General features: G+C 54.7%; 1 protein-coding gene across 8 annotated transcripts; it reads right to left on the bottom strand.

Annotated features, from left to right (window-relative positions):
• Positions 1 to 254: 254 nt before the first annotated feature.
• On the bottom strand, positions 255 to 16,988 carry GOLGA2 (golgin A2). 8 transcript variants are annotated; one of them, XM_037152004.2, is made up of 27 exons: positions 16,873 to 16,988; positions 15,330 to 15,452; positions 14,324 to 14,404; positions 11,457 to 11,552; positions 11,167 to 11,210; positions 10,988 to 11,048; positions 10,500 to 10,559; positions 10,239 to 10,319; positions 9,344 to 9,382; positions 9,000 to 9,062; positions 8,821 to 8,914; positions 8,623 to 8,729; positions 7,082 to 7,140; positions 6,630 to 6,771; positions 5,307 to 5,396; positions 5,093 to 5,200; positions 4,820 to 4,907; positions 4,071 to 4,408; positions 3,681 to 3,794; positions 2,323 to 2,547; positions 2,162 to 2,237; positions 1,850 to 1,941; positions 1,367 to 1,585; positions 1,183 to 1,285; positions 981 to 1,087; positions 755 to 911; positions 255 to 658 (listed from the first exon to the last, which is right to left on the bottom strand). In XM_037152004.2, the coding sequence occupies exons 1-27, from the start codon at positions 16,951 to 16,953 to the stop codon at positions 462 to 464; spliced, it is 3,045 nt and encodes a 1,014-aa protein (XP_037007899.2). In that variant the 5' UTR covers positions 16,954 to 16,988; the 3' UTR covers positions 255 to 461. The 8 variants fall into 8 exon arrangements, with proteins under 8 accessions (XP_037007899.2, XP_037007950.2, XP_037008090.2 ...); XM_037152055.2 differs by having other exon boundaries at positions 1,850 to 1,938; XM_037152195.2 differs by lacking the exon at positions 10,239 to 10,319.
• Between the last annotated feature and the right edge of the window lie 4,339 nt (positions 16,989 to 21,327).

The following is a 21,327-nucleotide window of genomic DNA, read 5'->3' as shown; positions in this document are numbered from 1 at the left end:
AACCACCAGGGCAGGACTGACCCTTAAAGCCCCACGGCCAACCCCTTGGGGTTCCCCAGGCTTTACCAAGCAGCCAACAGGAGACAGACCCAGATCTCTAACAGCCCAAGGACATGCTCAGACACACTGGGGCTGCACACAATGCAGAAGCCTGCCCTCTGCTGGCAGGCCCCACTTCCTGCTCAGTGCCCACAGCACAGGGCCCAGGGCCCAGGACCCAGTGACTGGGGACAGGAGCACATGCGACCACATAGTATGGCTAAATCCATTTATTCTGAAATAAAACAAATAGAGTGGAATCAACCCCATCCCCACCTCCTTACTCTGTCCTATGTAATCAATAAATAAGTTTATTTTTGTATTATAATAATAATAATAATAGGAATGACAGGGATGAGGTGGCAGGGGGACCGCGTGGGGGCAGAGCCCCCACCCCGCCTCCCCATAGTAGTGTCACGTTATCAGATCACCATGATCTTCACCCCAGTGTCGCTGTCAGCACGGTAGAAGAAGGGGATGCAGGGGTTCTTGCTCAAGCCCGGGTGCTCCTGGCAGCTCCGCATCTCGCACAGCAGCTGCATGATTTGCTGCGCAGTGGAGTTCTCAAGAGCAGCCGGGCCCAGCTCCGCGCTGTCGGCCAGGCTCACCTCGAGGAGATCTTTGGGGAGAGAGAGGCAGGGCTCTGAGTGATGTGCGAGCTTTGCCCGCCCGCCGGCCGGCCCAGCTACCTGCCCTCCCCGAGGACTCTACTTACCACCCTGGCTGTGAGCAGCTCCGGGTGCCTGGGGGGCCGGGTGCGCTGTAGTGGGCTCTCCAGTGGGGTTCTGGGCAGCCGCCAGGAACTTGCCATACAATTCATTTCGCTCGCCCACCAGGCGCACCACCAGCTCCTGCAACTCCAGGAGCTTCGCCTGGAGAGAGAGGCGCTCAGCAGCCACACCCCAACCCCGGGCCCAGCCCGCAGATGGTCAGGACCCTACCTTCATATCCTCCTTGTCCTTAGCCAGCCGACTAATGTACTCCTCCTTTTCCCGGTGGCGCTCCTTCAGGACCGCCCTCTGGTTCTGGTAAAGGGTGATGTAGTCTCCTGCAAGGAGCACAGAGAGCAGGTAGCCGGCAGAGCTCAGCTGCCGGGGCTCACCGGCCACCACCTGGCGCCCCCACGCTGCGCACCCCCCTCACCGATAGTGTCTGTCTCTCCAGACAGCTGGATGCAGCGGTGCTCCAGCTCCTCAACACGCTCCTTCAGGTCCACGTTCTCGTGCATGACCTCGGTAAAGCGGCTCTGTGGCCAAAAAGCAGTCAGCAGCCACCCACCCTGCCCATCCCCACCCTTCCTGGCCCATGCCAGGGGACACTCACTCACCTGCAGCTTGTCCATGGCCACCTGGAGGGCCTGGTGGTTCTCCACAGTCATGCTGTCCCCCCTGGTGGCTGGGGCTGGGGTCCCCTCCTCCAGCTTGTGCTGGGATGGGGCTGCCAGGTGAGCCAGGTGCTGGCAGCGTAGCTTTTGCTTCTTCAGCTCCCTGCGCAGCCGTGCCTGTTCCTCCTCAGCACTGGCTAAGGCTGTGTTGAAAAATGCCACCTGCGAGGGAGAAGTGCGGGTGTGCTTTTGTGGGGGAACACTCGGGACACGTGGGAGGCACGGAGGCAGAGAGGAGCTCCCCCCATGGGGCCTCTGGGGACACATCTGTGGCTTAAGGACGGTGTGGTGTTTAACCATCAGCCCCCAGGGCAGACTGGGACAAAGAGAATTAGAGGGTAGAGACTAAGAGGTAAGCAGGGTGCCCGGGAAGGACCTCAGAGGGAGGCTGTAAGGTGGATGGGGAAGGGCAGGGAGTCAGCTCACCACAGCCTCTCGGCTGTCGAGGTCGTCTGGCACACTCAGCTCTGGCCTTAGAGCCTCCTCATCCTTCTCCTCCCCATCCAGTTCATCTCCTGCTGGGGGCAGCACAAGGGTCCTCAGACAACCCCATGAGGGAGGTGGAGCAGCCCAGGAAGACAGCTTGGGGCCCAGTTCTGCCTCGCCTCACTGTGCAACCCAGTCCCCAGAAGCAAAGGATTTGCTGTCCTAAAGGTCTCTTCTAGCTCAATGCTCCGCTGCTAAAAGTCCCCCTCTTCCTTGGGGCTCTGTTCTCTCCCTCTGGGTGTTTCCAATTACCTTCCCCAGGCAGAGCCATGAGGCTCAGCTGGGCCTGTAGCTGCTGGTTCTGTTGGTTGACAGCTTCCAGGAGCCCCTAAGGGGCCAGGAAAGAGCGTGAGAAGGGACACAGGTTGCAGGCCTTCCCAGGCAGGGCTTTGGGGCCCAGCATTCCAACTCACCTGGGTCTCCTGCAACTCCTGGCGGGCCATGTTGGCCTCCTCCTTGGTCTGAGCTTCCTCTTGCTGCTGCTGCTCCAGGAGCTGGGAGTGCAGCAGGACCTGCTTCTGCAGTACATCTTTGTCAAAGACCAGCTGCTGATAGGCGGCCGCATACTGCTGCAGGTAGTTCAGGTACTGATCCCGCTGCTGCTGCAGGTTCTGAGCCTCTTGGCTCTTCAGCTCTACCTGCAGGAAGACCCCGAGAGTGAGGGCAAGTGGCAGCTTGCTTCCAGATTGAGCCCATAGCCTGAGGTTGGGCAAAGATCCGTGCCTAATGCAGGCACTGTGCTCTGGTCAGATGGCTCAGCTGGGCAGAGCATCATCCCAATACACCAAGGTTGCAAGTTTGATCCCTGGTCAGGGCACATATAAGTGGAACAACAAATCGATGTTTCTCTCTCTCTTTCAAATATATTTTTAAAATGCACTTTAAAAAAATTTTAAGCTCATTTAAAAAAAAACAAGGCACGCACTTAAAGGCTCAGCCACCTGCACACAACCCTGGCTTCCTCCATCCAGGGCCTCGGCAACTGCTCTTCCTGGTCCAGAGACACACACCATCTTCTCCCCTCCTTGTACCTTGTAACAACTTGCTTTCTACGTCAACTTCAGGCCACAGACTCATGAAAAAGCAGAGTGCCAACCAACACCTGCTAAGTGCACACTAAATGCCTGACACTTTACATGTGTGATTCTCATTGAATCCTCAACACCTCTATAGGAAAATGCTGCCTTCCCTTTTAAGCTAAGGAAGCTGAGGCTTACAGACACAACGTCAATAGTGACTAGCAGGGCTGAGGCTGGGAGACAGAGCTGACCGCCCTCTACACAACACCCACACCTCTTCCCCTCCAATCGTGTTCAGTGCCTCAACTGGCGATGACGACCTACAGCGCAGGGCTACCCACCTCTAAAGGTCAGAGGGCAGCCCTGGCCAGTGTGGCTCAGCGGGTTGAGTCCCAGCCTGTGAACTGAAAGGTCGCCAGTTGATTTCCAGTCAGGGCACATGCCTGGGTTGCGGGCCAGGTCCCCAGTGGGAGACATGAGAGGCAACCACACAGTGATGTTTCTCTTCCTCTCTTTCTCCCTCCCCCTCTCTCTAAAAGTAAGTAAATAAGACCTTTAAAAAATAAAACAAAATAAAGGTCAGGGGCAGGGGGCAACAAGCAGTCACAGGCTCTGAAGAATTCTGAAGTCGCCTGTCTCTAAACTGGAGCTGCCTCTGTCCTGGCCCTGCAGCCAGGTCAGCCTTGCGAATTCCTCCCTCCCCAGAGGCCTGTGCCTGGCTCTGAACCCTTCCCAGTGGGGGGCAGGGTTACCGTCTCCTTCAGCTCCCCCAGCTTCTCCTGTAGCTGGCCCAGCTTCTTGGCCAGCTCCTTCTTGACATACTGCTCCGTCTGAAGTGTGTTGGTGAGCTCCGCATTCTCGTTGGTCTAGGCAGAGAGAAGTAATCAGTGGCCCCCCAAAGCAGCTGGAGACACCAGATGGCAGCTCAGGGAAGGGTAGAAGCAGGTAGAAAAATGCCCCCCCCCACCCCCACATTCACCAGTGTGGGCTCTCTGGGTCACCAGGTGCCTTCATAGGCTCCATTTCACATAAGCGCCATACCACCCCATTTTAAAGGCGGAAAAACAAGGCCCAGGGATCTGAAGGGTCTTGCCCTGCCCCAGAGGCCTTGGCGAGGGAGCCGGGCAGGCAGGGCTGCGCACCAGCCTGACGAAGCCGTCCTGCAGCTCAGCCAGTTGCTCCTTGAGCTCACGGTTCTGGGAGAGTGCCCGGCTGATGGTGGTGCGGTCGCTCTGCATGTCCTCCAGGATCTGCTTGCGCATCTCCGCCTGCTCCCCCCAGCGCTCAGCCTCCTGCTCTAGCTCCAGCAGTCGCTGCCCCTGCTCCTGATTCAGGTGGCTCAGACTCTCATTGTCCTGAATTTGGGCCCGCAGCTGCCCTGCCAGGGTCTCCAGTTCCTGCTGTAGCTGCTCCGCTTTGGCTTGTAGCCGCTGTTCCACCTCCGAGGGCCCTGAGGGGGGCTCCTGGGGTGGGGGGACAGCTGAGAAAGGACGCACACAATAAGGACCTCTTGCTTCTGCAGTCTCTAAAAATGCCCTTCTTGGTCCATAGCTCCTAACTTGGCCTCCTAGCCCCAAATCTTGGCATCCTGGCTAATAATTCCTCATACTCACATGATAGTCAATCTTGCAAGATGCTTTCAGATAGAGTGCTTTACATTTGTTATGCTCAAGACCTCTCTGGGTCACTGACAGTGTGCAGCCCATCCCTTCACTGCAGAGGGGACACTGAGGCTCAGAGAGACTGCAAGGCTTGCCAACTCCTGGTACAGACCTCTTTCCCTTTGCCACAATGCCCGTCCGTCCACCTGCCTCCTGGGGGGGTATTCTAGCCGCCCTCATCAGCTCCCCGACACGAACTCTGCTCCCAGATCACCCCAGCCTCAGCTCACCTAGCTGGCTCCTCAGTTCCGCCAAACTGGTCTCCAGCTCCTGCACCTGACTCAGGCCGTGTTCCTTCTCCTCCCTCAGCTTGCACATCTGGCCAAAGCATGGACAGAGTGGGGGGAATGGAGGAATGGCCAAGCGACCGTATCCCTCTCTACCCCCACCTACACAACACACACATCCACCTCTGGCTGCACATGGCAAGTGATGTGATTCCCACTTACAGATGGACAGACTGAGTGAACTCTAAGGCGGGGGGGCCGAAGGTCACACCTCACCTGCTCTGACATCTGCTGCATCTTCTGTTGCCAAATGGCATTCTCTTCTTTCAGATTCTCTGCATACTGGTCTCTCTCCACCTGTAGCTGCTTCAGCAAATCCTTCAGCTGTAGAGCGGGTGCAGAAGTGAGCAGGGGCTGGCCCTGGGCCTCACCCGCTCCTGGTCACCCGGGGTCACGCTCCTCTCCCACACCACCCTCCGAGAAGCCTCACCTGCTCCACGCGTGTCTCCAGCTGGGCCCGCTCCTCCAGGGCCTGCTGTAGCTGCTCCCTGCTATCAGGGGTTTCAGACTGACTGGAGAACTGGATGGTGGAAAGTGAGATGAGACCTGGGGAAGCCACACGATGCTCCCCAAATGGGTCTGAACCGGGATCAATATACAGCTCTGGGTCGGTACCACGTCCACGGCATTTATATTTACTAAGTACTGACTGCGAACTATTCCAACAATGCATGTTCAAGGTCCTCCCAACGTTTTGCTAGCCCACCAGTCCTACCCATGTGGTGTGCATCCTTCCAGACCCTTTCTACACACATGCAAACACGTTTAATTCAGACACGTTACAGTCGTGCTGTCTTGGGGTTCAGTCACATAACGTCCTGCAACTTACTTTCACTTTGCTGCACACAAGAGCTATTTAATTTCTGTAACAATTGCAGAGCGGCCTGATACAGCCATGAACACAGCGCATGTCCACCACACCGGCTCATGGCCTCCTAGGTGGCCGTAATAAGATGACACACTGGTGCTGGTCCTCAAATAGAGTGGCTGAGTCAGAAGTACCAGCAGCCATCTGGCCTTCGGAGCACCCTTCAGCTCTAGCTTCTTAGATCGATTATATTGCCTATCTCAGGAACAGGCGCAGAGTGCCCGGGGGGGGGGGGGGGGGGGGGGGGCCAAGCTGCAATCTCAGATTGTTCACTGCCCAGGCCAGAGCAAATGTGGAGCCTCGCATCTCACTCTGGGTCCTGATCACAGAGCAGCCCTGACAAGCGGGTCACGTCCAGGAGAGTGTGATCAGGAGGGTGACTGCAGGGGACACAGTGGCAGGAGCCGGAGCTGTCTGCTCAGAAAGACCTTAGGAAGGACAGGGGCCTCACGCACCCCCTTTCGAAGTAAGTAAAGGTCTGTCCGGGGAGAGGGTGAGGCTGTTCCGTGTTCTTCTAGAGGGGAGAAAGACCCCGCGGAGGGAAGCTAGGTCCGCACAGGCAGAGAGCTGCTCGGTGCGGGGAGAAACTGAAGCGGAGGCGTTCTCTGGCCCAGGCACCCTGACCCCTGGGTGGCTTGGCCCCCCAAGGGAAGAAAATAAAATTCATGCGCTAGCCTGATAAATGTCATCTATAAAACAGTGGTTCTCACCCAAGATGCTGTTAAAAACAAAACCAAAAAAGCCCTCTCCCTGAGATTCTCATTCCAAAGTTGCAGATTTTTATCCAAAACTAGAAGACGCCATGGCACGACCAGAACACAGACCCAAACTGGCCAGCTCTTGGCTGGGGGTTGCCCACAGTGGCCCCGGGGCCCTGCCCCTCACCTGCTGCAGCAGGAGCTCTGACATCTCCAGCTTCCTCTGCAGCTCTTCCAGGCTCAGCTGCACGGCCTCCTTGTCCGTCACCAGGACCCGAAGCTTCTCCTGCAGCTCCGAGTTCTCCTGCTTCAGGTCTTCATTGGTTTTGCTGTAACCAGAGGCAGTGGAGAAAGGCATGAATAAAGAACAATGAGGATCACTTTGGTGGTCAACGCACCACCCTCACCATAAAACCACAGGCTGCTGGCACTAGAAGGGACCCAGTAGTCACAAGTGACAGGCCAAAGAGAGGACATGAGCCGCATGAAGCCAAGCACAAGTCGGCACAGCAGGGACTAGAGCCTGCTCCGCACGTGTCCACACCTGGACGACCTCTTCCCCATGCTGCCTGCATCCCTCCCACCTCCCGGCACATCACCCGGCCCCAGGCCCCCAGCCCTCGCCCACCCCCATCCTACTTGCTCTTGTATAACTCCAGCTTGAGGGTGTCTCGACTTTTGACTAGTTCTTTGTTGTGCTGCAAATACACAAAGGCAAGGTCAGGACCGGGCAGGCAGCCGGTGAGCTGGCAGACAAATAGCAGTAACAGTGAAAGCAACACTTTGTCACCCAGAGTCACATTCTACATTTTCCCAAAGCACTTCCAAACCTGCGTTCTCACTCTTGTTGAGTTCTTTTAATAAGAACTCAACAGGTAGGGGTAGAAGAGGCAGGTTGAGAGATCTAATCCACAGCTGGCTGCCAGAGGCCCAGGACAGCAGATGCTTTGCTATCGCTACTACTATTATCATCATCATTTAAAAAAAAAAACTTTTTTATCCACCCTGGCTGGTGTGGCTCAGTGGACTGAGTGCTGACCTGCGAACCAAAGGGTCACCAGTTCAATTCCTGGTCAGGGCACATGCCTGGGTTACAGGCCAGGTCACCAATGGGGGGCACGTAGGAGACAACCGCACATTGATGTTTCTCTCCCTCTCTGTCCCCCTCCCTTCCCCTCCTTCTAAAAATAAAACAAGTACATAAATCTTTAGCCTCACCTGAGGACACTTTTTCACCGGTTTTTAGAGAGAGAAGAAGGGAGAGAAAAACACCGATGCCAGAGAGAAGCAACAACCGACTGCTTCCCCTTCGCGCCCAGACCGGGGGCTGCATGAACCTCGACTGGGGGTCCAACCGCAACCCAGGGACGTGCCCTGGCCGGGATCCAACTCACAGCCTTTCGGTCAGTGACGGGGGTCCACCCACATGAGCCACACCGGCGGGGGCACCGTCCCTTGTGAACCTTTGCTGTGCGCTCCACCGGGCACCACGCTGGCCCTCTGAGCCCTTACAGTCACCACGGGGAGCGGTGACTGTCGTCACGTCCATCTCACAGGTGAGCAGCGCGGAGCCTGGGAGGGTGGGCTGCTTGCCTAAAACCACTCAGAGCGGTGACCGAGCGCTCAGGGTCTCTCTGACTCTTTAACCACCTTTTCTTCCTGGGGTGGGGGCACACGTGAGGGGAGGAATTAAACTTTTATTGTAATTTTTCATTCACTTTTTTGAATGGATGACACACTGACATGGCCCCAAACTCAGAGGGAACAGAGGTGACATGTCTCCCATACACCCTGTCCCTCAACCCTGAGTTTTTGTGAATCCTTTCCGACACGGCTGTGCTCACACTCTCTCTCTCTCTCACTTCTCCCCCTCTACACACAGGATAACATGCTAAAAATACTGGTCTGTACCTTGGCTCCCCAAGTCCCCAGGACTTGGCCGAGGCCCATGGCCGGTCAAGGGCAGGGCTGGCACGCAGGCTCTGGGCTCTACGTCCAGTGCTGGCCCCGGACAGCACGCCCCAACTCCCACAGCCCCCGACTCGTTCCCAGGCTGCTTCCCACAACCACACAACTTTAAATCAGTGAGAAATGGCCCGTGCTGCCCTCTGAGCAGCAGGCACGCCATCCTGAAGAAGGGACCTTGAGGCTCGCTCGCCCCTGGGGGCAGCCACGCTCACCCTGTCCGCCTGCTTCTGCTGCGTGGAGACAGCACACAGTGTCCGCTCCAGATCGCCGACGCGCTGCTGCGAAGACTGCAAGAGACCAGCGAGATCCTCCGCCTCCCCTGGAATGACAGAAGCGAGGTCCAAAGCAGGGATGCCACCCAAGGCCCGCCGCGTGCCCGCCTGGAGGATGGCAGGGCGTCTAGTTCCCACCTGTCTTTTGCCGGGCTGCCTGCTGAGTGTGGGCCAGGGCTGTCTGTAATTCTGTTTTCTCGGACACTAGAATCCCTATGGTCTGGATATGAACCTATGGGAGAAAGGCCAGACAAGGGCTGAGAACAAGGGAAAGAAACATCTAGGGGTCTCGAGGGAATACCCCTCGGTCCACTCACCTGTAACTGCTCTCTCAAAGCTCCCTGCTCCTTTGCAAGCTTTTGCTTATACTCCTGCTTCTCCTGCAGGGAAAGAGAAGGAAGATCTCTTACTGCGAGGAGGAAAAAAATGAAACAGCAAAAGACATGCCCCACAATGCCTCCAATGGCCCAAGAGAGGCCCATCAATGAGACCAGGTCGGCAGTGGGGGTTGGCCCCAGGGGGGCCCACTGGGGGAAGGGAGGATCAGGGATGGGGGGGGCCTTTATTTTTCCAGGCTGGGAGCAGGCAAGTAAAGAATGGGCCTTCTGGTCTGAGTCCTCCCCGAACCCTCAGCCATGTATGGGCAAAGAAATCACGTTACTTTTTCTAGTTGATCCGCAATTTCCTGGTTCTGTCGTTTCTGTGGAATCAAAGGCAGGTGCTGGGGTTACCCCTGCACTGTGTTCCCCAGACCGAGGAGGAGGGATGGATGGGGACAGGTGTTTTGGGTTTTTGTAATGGCAACATACTAATCATTTATTTACGTATTTAATTTTTTGCCATTACCATTTCACCATTTATTCCCCCTCCACTCCTGCCCCCCAGGAATGGGTTTCAAAGGGACAGGTTCAAAGCTCCCAAGCAGACAGACTTCGGGCGTAGGGTGGTTTTGCTCCCAGCTACAGAAATGCGTGTCCCAGTCCGAATTCCCAGGAGAGGACAATAACATAAGCCTCTAGAAATGGGGTTTGAGAAGGGAAAGACGGCCCTTCTGCCGACTCATGATTTGGAAGCATTCATTCACTCAACGGGTATTTACTGAGCACACACCACAGGGCAGCAGACACACAGGAGTGAAAAGGACCTTTAAAGCTTTGATTTTTTGAGCTCAAAGAGACCTTGGACACCCTCTAATTCTACCTCCTCAGGAAACTGAAATCCAGAGAGAAGTGACTTGCTCAAGGTCAAAGACAGAGCAAATGAGAGGCAGTGTCAGGGCCAGAACACAGCAGTCAAGCTAGAGGTCCCCCCAGGGCCTAGAGGCAACAGCGCCACCGGGCCAGCGTGGAGAGGACTCAACAAGCAGGGAGCCTGGGGGACAGAGGACAGGCGAAGAGGGCAGCCGCGGAAAGAGCCATGCCACATGCTCAGCACTCCAGGGTCCCTCCAGCTGAGATCTAGGACCCCCAGCACTCCCCCCCACCCCGTTCTCCCTTGGCCCCAGGGGCCCCAGATTAGCAGTGTAGAATCAGGAGACCCCACCCCCCGACTCTTACCAATTCCTCTATCTCGCTACTGAGCTGTTTGTTTGTTAGATTGCTGGAATCCAGGGCTAGAGAGAGCTCTTGGTACCGGCTCTGAGGCGCATGCAGAGAGGAGGAGGTTTGGAGGAGGGACGGGGGAGAAGTAGAGAGAGCAAACATTAGGGCTGGGGGGTATCCGGGCTGTCTCAGCTGGCAGCAGGGCACCCAGCCCCCTCTGCTGGGGTCGGGGGGCTGGCCTGCCAGGCCCCTGGGCCACAGTCCAGAGCCACTCACCTCCAGAGCCTTTATGTTAGCAGAAGATGCCAATCCCTCCCCATTGACAAAGGATGCAGACTAGGAGAGATGAGAGAGCCCACATGGAGATGCTCTCCGTCCCTCTCCAGGCCTAAGCCCGCCAAGTTCCTATCTTCCCCCATCAACTAGTGAAATTTTCTTTTCTGCCTAAGCTGGCCCCCTCCTCCTTTCCTGCCAACCTCTCCTGGTTCCTACCTCCCCCTTGCCTGCCACGTGGCCCCCCCACTGCAGCTCTCATCCTGTGCCCTCTGCAGCAGGATGAGATGATGCATCCAATCTCATGGTCTAAGTCCTTCATTTACACAGCTTCAAAGCGGAGACTCGGAGAAGGGATGACTAGCTAAGCGTTAGCCAGCTGGGTCAGCCACTCCCGGCATCTTCCTTTCCTCTTGGGAACCTCTGTCTCAGTTTCTATCATATTTTCCTCCCACCTTCCCACCCGCTCTGGGCTCCAGTCCCTGCGGTACCTCACAGACGAGACCGTTGAGCTGCTGGGAGAGCTGACGCAGGCTCTCGGTGGATGAGAACCTGCAGACGAACACAGCAATTAGGGCTGCAGGAGGCTCGATAGGAAGGAAGGGGTTGTGGGCAGCGCCGGCCCGACGCCCTCAGCCTCGGGACTGCTGCACCCACAGGAGACACTCACGTGCTTTCAGGCAGAACAAAAGGGCCACTTTCAGGATCATAGTTCTGTTTGGAAGAAACAAATGAGGTAAGAACAGCCTGGAGGGGAGGTAAGCCCAGGTCAGTCTGACAACACTGCATCCCCCCGAAACTTAAGGAGCAACCTGGTTCTGGCCTCCCCCACCCTAGTCCTCAGGAAGGGCCAAGTCACCCGATGGAAGTGGAGAGAGTCTGCAGTGGGCCCAGTCCTCTGCGAAGGGAGAGGGGTGGACACTGAGCGGGGCAGCGAGCGAAAGGGGAAGAGACACAAACCTGAGCTGATGAAGCAGCACTGGGGGAAAGGACACCATCAGGTGACATGGTGTCATCAGAAGGCAGTGCTGCAGGGGTGGCATGGTCTTTGGGCGCCTGTCACAGAAAAAAGCGGGGGTTAGGGAGGCCTGTGGGAAAGGCTCCTCCCTACCATGGATGCAGGGGTGCAGAGCAGGTGGGACAGGTGTTGCTGCAGTCAGAGTGACAGCCACACATGCTCGGAGCCACTCTGGGGTGTGGCTACGGCTCGCCCAGGGCTCGGCCACGCTGCAGCCTCCAGCCAGAGCTCAAAGCGGGCCTACAAGACCTCCTTCATGGACACGGGGCGCTGTTCTCCCTGGAGCTCAGCAAAAGACAGCAGCAGGGTCTGACCTGTGGCAGCCACAGCAGGTAGAGGAAGGAGGGGCCAAGTCAGCAGGCTGGGGGTGGGGAGGGGGGCTCTGTTCTTCCACGAAGCCTGCCTGTGTCTCAGAGAGACCTCCACCACGGGCCGCCCTCTGGGCAGAGGGTGCGGTGATGAAGAAGCAGGCGTGGTCAACACGGCTCTCGGCCTCTTTCCTCTCACTCTCCTCTCTTCCGTCCTCCCTCCAAACACTGGCTGCATCTGCCCGCTCAGGTCGTTTCTGGGAAAGAAGCTGCCCAACCAGAAGCCTCTCCCAGTTCCTGGAGGTAAAAAATAACCCCACCCCAAACTCCTAGCTCCAAAACAACTACTACCCAGCCAAGAAGGCACACAAGGAGCCAGAGGGAAGACACCGCCCCCTGACTGTGGGCTTCCTGGAGGACACTCTCAGACTGAGGGCCAGGGGCCAGGGGAAGCCGCTCGCTCTTCCCCAGGGGGGCCCGCTTGCTGGACCAGAGCCCCACCCAGCCTCTCCCCAGGCTCAGGCCTGACACTTAATCCAAGCCTCTGGCTCTAGAGAACTAATGTCCGACAGGCCAGATGGTCAAAGAGATAGGGAAGACAGGTGACAAGCTGAGCTCGACCAGGGAAAGTGCCAGGGAGCCATGGCCTGTCCAGCGAAGCTGGGGCCTGGAGAGAGGGGCTGCCTGCTCTCTGGAACCCTCAGCTCTGGTCTCTGAAAATCCCAACCCGCTGCCCTCCTCAGAGCAAGGGCTGCGGAGCCTGGGAGAGCTGTGGTTGGGTCAGGTTATTTGCATTACTGCCCACGATATGACCTTTGGCCCCAGAACCTGGTGCTGCCTTGCCAACCTGCACAACTGACTCTAATAGGTAAGAGCAGGGGTTCTGAGCCATCTGGTCAAGAAACTTTGAGGGGAAGTGGGCACCCTCCCAGCCATGGTGCCAGCAACCTCTAGGTCTCTCCTGGCATCTTGGATTCCCAATGATCCCTAGCATTAGGTGCAAAAAAAAAAAAAAAACTCAGAAGGGAAAAAAAGTATTTTCCTGAGAACTTCAATATATCTAATAAGACTTTTGTGAGCAGACAAATTATTTCATCATTTTAAGTCTTGTAGCTAAGTATGGAGCTTTTAAAAAACATTGTCCACTCCCCTCGAATGCCCCATTCCATTCAAAATTTTTTTATTTCTCCATTATTCCCCATTTCTGGAGATGCTCTATTTCCACCTAGGACATGGCAATCACAGGCCTGTGTTACTGGAGTAAAAAACTTAAGTGGGAAACAGACACCTATAAAAAGAGGACTTAAAAACAACAAGTAGAAACTATGGGGACCTGAGACTTCATTTGCACAAGGACGGAGGGACACAGGCACAGATCATTCATGTCAGTACTCAGGGGCAGGATTCCTGCAGGTCTGTGCTGCCACTTACACTGGCAAGGTGAGTCACAGCTGGAGGAACCTGACCGACTGGCTGCCAGCGGTCCTGACGGCCAAAATACTGACGCCAGCCAGCAGCACCCTGTCCTAGCCCCTCCCCAGTACCACCACCAACAGGATCTGGGCCCTTCTCAGCCCTATTCCTCTGGCCTGGCAGATGTCCCCCAAGGAAGTCAATTAAGGAGGAAGTGCCAACATCACGTCCGGAGGATGTCACCTCCTGGCCCGCTGTATGCCAGGCTCCCCGCCTTTCCAGAATGTGCTGTTAATCCTGGCTGTTACCCGTACTGTGCCCTTGGCCTGGAACTCCCACTTTCCCCTCTCCCCAAATGGATGGACATCACCCACCTTTGATCTTCAAACTGGCCTCAAATGCTACCCCCTCCAGCCTCAAAGCCGTTTAAAACCAACTGCTTCCTCAGCTGAGCGTGTGGAATGTTACCACATTCTATCTTGCCTCTTCGGCGGAGCCTGCCTTCCTCGGGGACATTTTATCTGGTTCCCCTATTTTCTCTGGGGCCCAGCCAAGTGCCTCTGATATCAGAGACCCACTGAATATGGCTAAAAATCAAAATAAAAATGTAGATTTGATTTTTATTTCCTCTTAACCCTAGGTAGCTGACTCCCAAACCAAAATTAATTAATCAACTTAAAAAATCACAAACTACTCTGCGGTTTATTAGTCTTTTGAAGACTAATGCCCACAGGGCAAGACCCAAAAGGTTTGTTTTAACTAATCTCTCCTAGTCTGACAGCACCACTGGACATTGGAACTTAGGGGGTCAAAAAGCCCAAACCCAACACACCTGCTCTGGAAGCTACCCCTAATTTACCTTTAACCTTTAAGGTGCATCTCACCTTCTCCAAGATGATAAAAGATGTAGGAGGAGAAAAATAAACCCAATCAACCAAGCGGGTGAAAAAGCAGACATGAACAGGACGAGTGTTAATGACAGCAACGTAAAATAAGCCAGAGGCCAAGTACCCCCCAAACCGGAGAAGCCCCAGGACATGCACAGCTGGGAGAGAACAAGCCAGAGAGGGGTCTTGGCACTGCCTCACCTTCCAATTGTCCAATGGGGAGAGCGCTACCCCATTGGAATGGTTAAAGTCGGACACCAGCACCTTCAGAATGTCCTGAATCTACGGGAAGCGAAAGGGAAAAACAAGGGCAGGGGAGAAAGAGAAAAGTGGCTTAGAGTGAGGCAAGAGAGTCAAAGAAGGAAGAAGAGATGGGTTCAGGAAATCCAATGCTAGAGAAGAGAGAAGGAGATGGATACCACAGCCGGGGCCATCTTTCCCAGCAGCCACTTGCTGCCCTGCCACAGGCAGCAATGAGCCAATGAGCGCGGATGAACAGAAGGAGCAGTCCGCTGGGCGGTACAGCTCTGCACACACCCCTCAGACCTTCTCCTCGGGCCCAGGATGCCATGGACGCACCGGGCAAGGCTCCAGACCCCCCCCTCCATTTTAACAACCGGACTTCCGAGTAAAGGTCTGCTTGAATGAAAGGGGTTACAGCTAAAAATAAATCTGAAAGACGCTGACGTGATCCAAGAATATCATCTTACAGGTGAGGACACTGAGGCCCTCTGGGAGAAAGTGACTTTCCTGAGGTTGCCCAGAGATGGACTCAAAACTCCTAATCCCTGCCTGGGGCTCTCCTCACCACACCCGGGGGCTCTGTGGTGCTTCCTCGGAGGACAGCCTGCTGGCAAGCAGCTGCCTGGCTCCCCCAGAGGCTGAAGATGAGAAAAAGTCCCCCGAGCAGTAAGTGCAATAGCAACTGCCCTTTACTGGATGTTTACTCCACACCACGCCCTGTATTTAGGGATTAATATAAAAACAATGTCCCTTAAACTTCCTAAGTGCAAGATAATGTTATCCCAATTTTACTGATGTGAAATCAGAGACCCGCATGGCTTAAACAATTCACCACAATCCATAGCCCTAGCGGAGGGAGAGGTAGCATAACCAGTACTTGACACCTCTTCCACAATCTTAACCACTACCCTCTACTGCACCCTGAGCACCCCCATCCCCGGAAGCCTGGCTGGCCAAGACTCACGTCCTCAGGCGAGTGACGGCCATCAGAAGTGGCTGTCTCATGGCTACTGCCATTTTTAATCTTCTTTTTCTTCTTAGCTGCTGCAGGAACACTAATGCCTCGCTGCTGCTGGAATTCTCTCAACTGCAAAGGGGAAAAGCAGTGAGACTCATGACCACTATAAACCCCTGTATTCACACCCTGCTTACACAGTTCACAAAACACTCACGTTCGCCATCTTATTAAATGCCGCAACAGCCCTACAAGGTGTTGTAATTCTTAAAGACTGCAGAAGTGGACTGATAACTCAGCTTTTTAAAAAGAGCAATAATGCAACTGAAACTGTCTTCTGTCTCTGAGTTCAGGGGGTTATGCCATAAATCAGCAGCTGCCAGAGGTGGTAAACACCGAAGTGATCAGGCATGAAGGTCTGTCCTTATACATCTGTTAGAGATGCATGCACACCACGATTGCACAAACCTTTTACATCGGTGTAGCCTCGCAGCAGTGAGCTGGGATGGTAAGGGGAAAAAGACAACCCAAGTACCATTTCAGAGAGAAGTCTATCATACTCTTACAAATCTATGTAAATGCCATCCTTAAGTACATTAACATAAAAGGCATTTTCTCTTTCAAGAGAATCCAGTGAAACTGATGCTTCAGTCCTATATCTATCCTGTGGCCCTCAGAGCAACCCACGCTGAGGTGATGATTTGGGGACGGTTGCCAGCTGTGAAGTGCAGTTTCTGGGGATCTGCTCCACGGAGCATACTCGGATGTCACTGCAAAGAGCACTGACTGCAGGCCAACAGGGTCCCGGAGTCACAGAGAATTAGAACATGAGTTGGAGGATTCGGATGACAAATTTCAAAGTCTCTCTGGAGAGTTGAAACCTGGGAGAACACCAAACTAAACATATTCTCCCCACCAACACCCATAGACTTGGTCACTGTTTTGAGATCACTAGTGAAATGTGGGGTTTTTACGCTACCGATGTCTATGGTTGAGGTAGAGTCTAGAGTAAGGAAGCCTGAAACCTCTCCGACCTAAGTCCCATAGTCCCGAGTCCCCTTTAAGCTATTTGTGCCGTGACCAGAGAACCGGAAAGCGGATGAAAACATTAGGGGACTGTGTCATAAGCTCGAACTCCAAGTAATGACAGTTTCGAGGGGGATTGTGACATAACTACATTCCACTCCTCCCAACCGACGCCCGAGTCGCCGCTCCGGGGTGGGGGTAGGGAGTGCAGGGCCCGGACCCAGGTCCTTGGAAAGGGAGCCCAGCGTGCCCAGGGAGCCAGGAGGTCCGGTACTGGGAGGCAGAAGGCTAGGGCCAAGCCTGGAGCCGGGAACCGTGGTGCCCAAAGTCACCCGGGAGCAACGAGCGAGGGCGGGGGCTGGGCTGCCGGCGGGGTTGGGGGGGCGGGGCTGGTGAGAAGACTTTGGGGAGGGGGGCGCCGAGGGGCTCGACCCGTGTGCCTCAAAGGCAGCGCAGGCTCTGGCTACCGTCCGGCCTTCGAGGGGCCTTGGTCTAAGTCAGGGAGCCGCGACTCGGCACGTTTTACCTTTTTCCTGGCCTCGGCCAATTTTTTCTGTCGGAGTTCTTCCGACATCTCGGGAAGGGGAGGGGTGCAGGGGGGCCACATCACCGCGATCCCGGAAACCACCTCGGAATTGCTTCCGGCAGCCTCCACGCATCTTTGCGGATTAGCCAGAAAAGGAGGGTCCAGGGCGATTATAGGCAGCAGTGCTGTGGGCGTCGTCTTAATCCTTCAACCCCATTGGTCTTTAAAAAAGATGAAGGGGGAAGGGCGTGGCCATGCTGACGCGAGCCAGGCGGAACAGGCGGAGCCACCCACTCTGAAAGCTGTCTCCACCCCCCTGGGGCGGAGTCCGACCTCGCAGGGTGCGCGCGCAGCTAGCTGAAAGACTGTTCCTGGTCTCCTTCACAGGATCCTGATTGTTTTGGTGGACCTGAGAGGCTGCTCTTCTGCCCTCACCCTGGATTCTCCTGCACTGCAGACCCCCCCAATCCGGGGGCCCCGGACCCCAGGGCTCAGGAGGTGGGCCAGGAGCGAACAGCAAGGGGAAAGCGCATCCCTTCACATTCCCTTTCCTGCCTCCCCATAGCTCTGCCCCATTCTAGAGACCTTGATTCATTCCTCCACATGCTCCATCCTATCAGTACCTCCCCTCCCTCAAGAATCTCTACCCTGGTCCCAAGAGCATATCTGCTCCTTCCTGACTGGATCCAGTCCCTGGCGCGCCTTCTTCCCAAGTCCTCCCACACCCCAGAGTACCCGCTTCTTCGGGAGCGGACTCTAGCTCCAGTCAGCCATTTTTCCCATGGATTCCTCTCCAGGACTCAACCAGGACTTTCCAAAAGTTGCCGCGGGGCCTTCCGATCCCCTGTGAGTATGGCTGTGTGCCCCCAACTCTTGCCCTCCACCCCGTTAGTCACTGCTGCTCCCAGCCCGTCTCCCCATCCCCACCGCAGCTGACCCCGCCCCCCATAACGTCTTCCCCCAGCCAACCCCTCCCTTATTCTGCTGAGACACTCCAGGTCATTTCTCAGCCCTTCCCCTTCTTTTCCTCAGGCCTGAGGAGAGGCAGTGGCCTGTCCTTGTCCGTGGCACCCCACGCGGGCTGTCTCTCCTCCTTCCGGTCAGCTCCACTGTCGCCTCCCCCACCCATCCCACCCACACAGAGACCGTTTTGGGTCCCTCAAACACCTGTGCTGTCTCCAGCCTTAGGGCATGAGACTGTACTGCCCTAATCAGCAATCCCCATCAGGAATACTTTCAGCTTTTGGATGAGCTGATGCCTACACGTCCTTTATTATTTTTTTAAGGTTTTATTTTTATTTACTTTTAGAGAGAGAGGAAAGAAAGGAGAAAGTGAGGGAGAGAAACATCAATGTGTGGTTGCCTCTCACACTCCCCATACTGGGGATCTGGCCCCCAACCCAGGCATGTACCCTGACTGGAAGTCTAGCCGGTGACCCTCTGGTTCCCAGGCCTGTGCTCAATCCACTGAGCCACACCAGCCAGGGCAATGTCCTTTAGAACTGAGCTTCCTCAGAGAAGCTGCACTCACTTCTGGCTCAATCTGCTGGACTCTCCTTTCGAACACTGTACTTCCACTTCAAAGTACTTTTCAGACTTGTAATTTGTTGGTTACTAATTTGTCAATCACTCATTCATTCAACCAGTGTTGTTGAGTTCCTGCTATGTGCCAGGCACAGTAGTAGACGGTGTCATCGGCAGTCAGTAAAATGAAGTCCCTGCCCTCACGGAGTTTACGCTCCAGCGTATAAGGCCAACAGTGACGATAATATTGTCAGTGGAAGGTTTGACGTGTCCGGTGGTGGTAGATATCATAAAACATCAGGACAAAGTGATAGCGAGTGGTTGAGGAGTGGCCATTTAAATGGGATGGTCAGAGAAGGCCTTTCTGAGGAAGGGTGACCTGGAGCAGAGCAGTAAGTGAAGGCCCCTGGAGGAAGGGCACAGTCGTTGGGTGTTTTCTGCTTGGGACGAGGCTGCCTGTTCCATGAAAGCAAAGGGCCAGGCTTGCCACCTTCTCCATTGCTGAACCCCGGGAGCCTTTGCCAGTGCCTGGCAGATGGCAACTGCTCACTTTTTGGTGACTGCCAAGTTAGGTGCCCCGTGCAAAGAACAGGAACCACATCTTCCTTGGTCCCTTCTTGCATCATGTGTGGAGAGTTGATCCAACACGCATTTCATGAAGGCTAGCAGTGACCCAGGCACTGGCCTTTGCAGCTTCTGGAAGCAGAAAGGGCAAGGATGAACTGTAGCCCCAGGAAAAGACTTTGTTGCCAATGAGACTGTAAACCCAGGGACATCACTGACTTCAGAAGGGTCCATGTAGATCAGGGGCAGATTCTCTGGGGTCAGATCGGGGGCCAGGAGAGGCCCTTTAGTTCGGATTGGCTTTGGCTAGGAGTGAAAAAAAAAACCAATAACAGTGGCCTAAACAGTTACCCAGGCCTCAGTCTTGTTCCACCACTTCTTCCATGTGGCTTCTACCTCATCATCCAAGACACTGCTCAGCCCCAGTGTTACTTCCACATTCCAGCTGGCAGGACGGAGGAAGGCCAGAGAAAGGCCTGCCATCTCCTTGGAAGGACAGTTCCTAGACGTAGCAGACACTTTCTGATTAAGTTCCACTTGCTAGCACTTAGTTATAGGGCCACACCGAATCCAAGGGAAGCTGAGAAATGTGCCGTATTTTGTGGTGTATAACGTGCGCCCAAGTTTTTGGCCCAAACTTTCAGGGAAAAAAATCTCTTGTTTTAATTTAATTAATTAATTCTGTTTAGGCACTTGTTTTTGTATTATAAAGGAATTTTAGCATTTACTTCCGAACATATGGTACAAGAAATTTTATGTAACCAATTACAAACACAAGAACAGGTACAAGGCATTTCAGGCACTACCCATGTATAATGCTCATCCTTATTTTCCCCTCAGAAATTTGAGCAAAAAGGTATGCATTATACACAGTAAAATACGGATAGTTTTATTTGGGGTTGGGTGGTATCTCTTTGTGTCACCAAGCAGAAGCAGGGAGTGGCTTTTGGGGGACACCTTGCAGGTTCTGAATTGTGGATTACTGGTCAGTCTGTCTAGCTAATGACTTTTCATTGCCACTCAGCGGCCATCTTCCAAGTCTGGCCAGGCCGATGGGGCCAGCGAGGATTCTCCACACCTCGACATTCAGAAGCTGAAGGAAAAGAGGGACCTGCTGGACAAGGAGATCTCCCAGTTAATATCTGAGTAAGTCCTCTTGGGCTCCTCAGCGTACTTAAGACGAAGACAGACGACCGGCCCAGGCACTGCAACCCGGCCATCATAGCAGGACCGCACTGTTGGCATCAGGGTGTCCCAGCAGCCTCCCCCGGGGAGGGTGTGCTCAGGCTTGGGAGCACCAGGAGGCAGGAACCGGAAAGCTATCAGGATTGGAGGTTACTGCTCCCTGGGGCCCGCGCCCTCTGCCTCTGCCTGCACCCAGATTCCGCTCCCCTCTGAGGGTTTCCAGTGCCTGGGGGAAGTGGTTCTTCTACAACTCCTGCGTTTTCCCGGGCCCCACGCTCCAGCCACGCCGCACAGACAGAGCAACTTTTTTTAAAAAATTGATTTAGTTACTTTTACAGAAAGGGGAAGGGGAGGAGAAAGAGAAGGAGAGGAACATCAATATGCGAGACACATATCAATCAGTTTGCCTCTTGCACACCCCCAACAAGGGACCCAGCCTGCAACCCAGGCATGTGCCCCAACTGGGAATTGAACCAGCGATTCCTCAGTTCACTGAGCCACACCAGTCAGGGCAGATGGAGCAACTTTTATTTTATTTTATTTTAAGATTTATTTATTTATTTTTAGAGAGAGGGGAAAAGAGGGAGAAAGAGAGGAAGAGAAACATCGATGTGTGGTTGCCTCTCACACCCCTGTAGCTGGGGACCTAGTTCGCAAACTGGGCAATGTGCCCTGACTGGAAATCAAACCGAAGACCTTTTGGTCAGCAGGCCAACACTCAATCCGCTGAGCCACACCAGCCAGGGCAAGACTGAGCAACTTTTAAATGTGCATTTCATACTTGAGGGGATCTGATTGGCCACTCATGTGCCCATCTGTGAATCCCTCAGCTGTGGCCAGGGTCACATACACTGGTGTGGTTGGGACCCCTCCCTAAGGGTACGGGAGGCATTTGTCAGGGGCTGAGCCCTGCTACTATAAGCTTTAGTGGACAGGGTCTCTCTTGCCATCTCTGGTCCCCAGTGCTGAGCGCCTAGTAGGCCCTTAGTGCTGCCTTATTGCTCTCCGAACCTTGGCTCCTCATCAGCCTTCTCTCTCTCTCTCTTTCTCTCCATCCCTCCCCCCAGAGGCTACAGCGTGGATGAACTGGAGGACCACATCTCCCAGCTCCACGAGTATAATGACATCAAGGATGTAGGCCAGATGCTGCTGGGCAAACTAGGTGAGCAGCAGGACTCCAAA

This window comes from Artibeus jamaicensis, unplaced genomic scaffold (genome assembly GCF_021234435.1).
Source record: "Artibeus jamaicensis isolate MK-2021 breed Jamaican fruit bat unplaced genomic scaffold, CSHL_Jam_final contig_471, whole genome shotgun sequence".
Classification (NCBI taxonomy): Eukaryota; Metazoa; Chordata; class Mammalia; order Chiroptera; family Phyllostomidae; genus Artibeus; species Artibeus jamaicensis.
Note: the sequence above shows the minus strand (reverse complement) of the source record. Positions and strands in the feature narration are given on the sequence as shown.

Bases quoted from the DNA above. Each gene is read 5' to 3' on its own strand.
- GOLGA2 (XM_037152004.2), bottom strand. From the start codon at position 16,953: ATGTGGCCCCCCTGCACCCCTCCCCTTCCCGAGATGTCGGAAGAACTC. The intron at 1,586-1,849 runs GTGAGCTGACTC...TCTCCCTCGCAG, and splicing joins TCGACAGCCGAGAGGCTGTG to GTGGCATTTTTCAACACAGC. The intron at 1,286-1,366 runs GTGAGTGAGTGT...TTTTGGCCACAG, and splicing joins TGGCCATGGACAAGCTGCAG to AGCCGCTTTACCGAGGTCAT.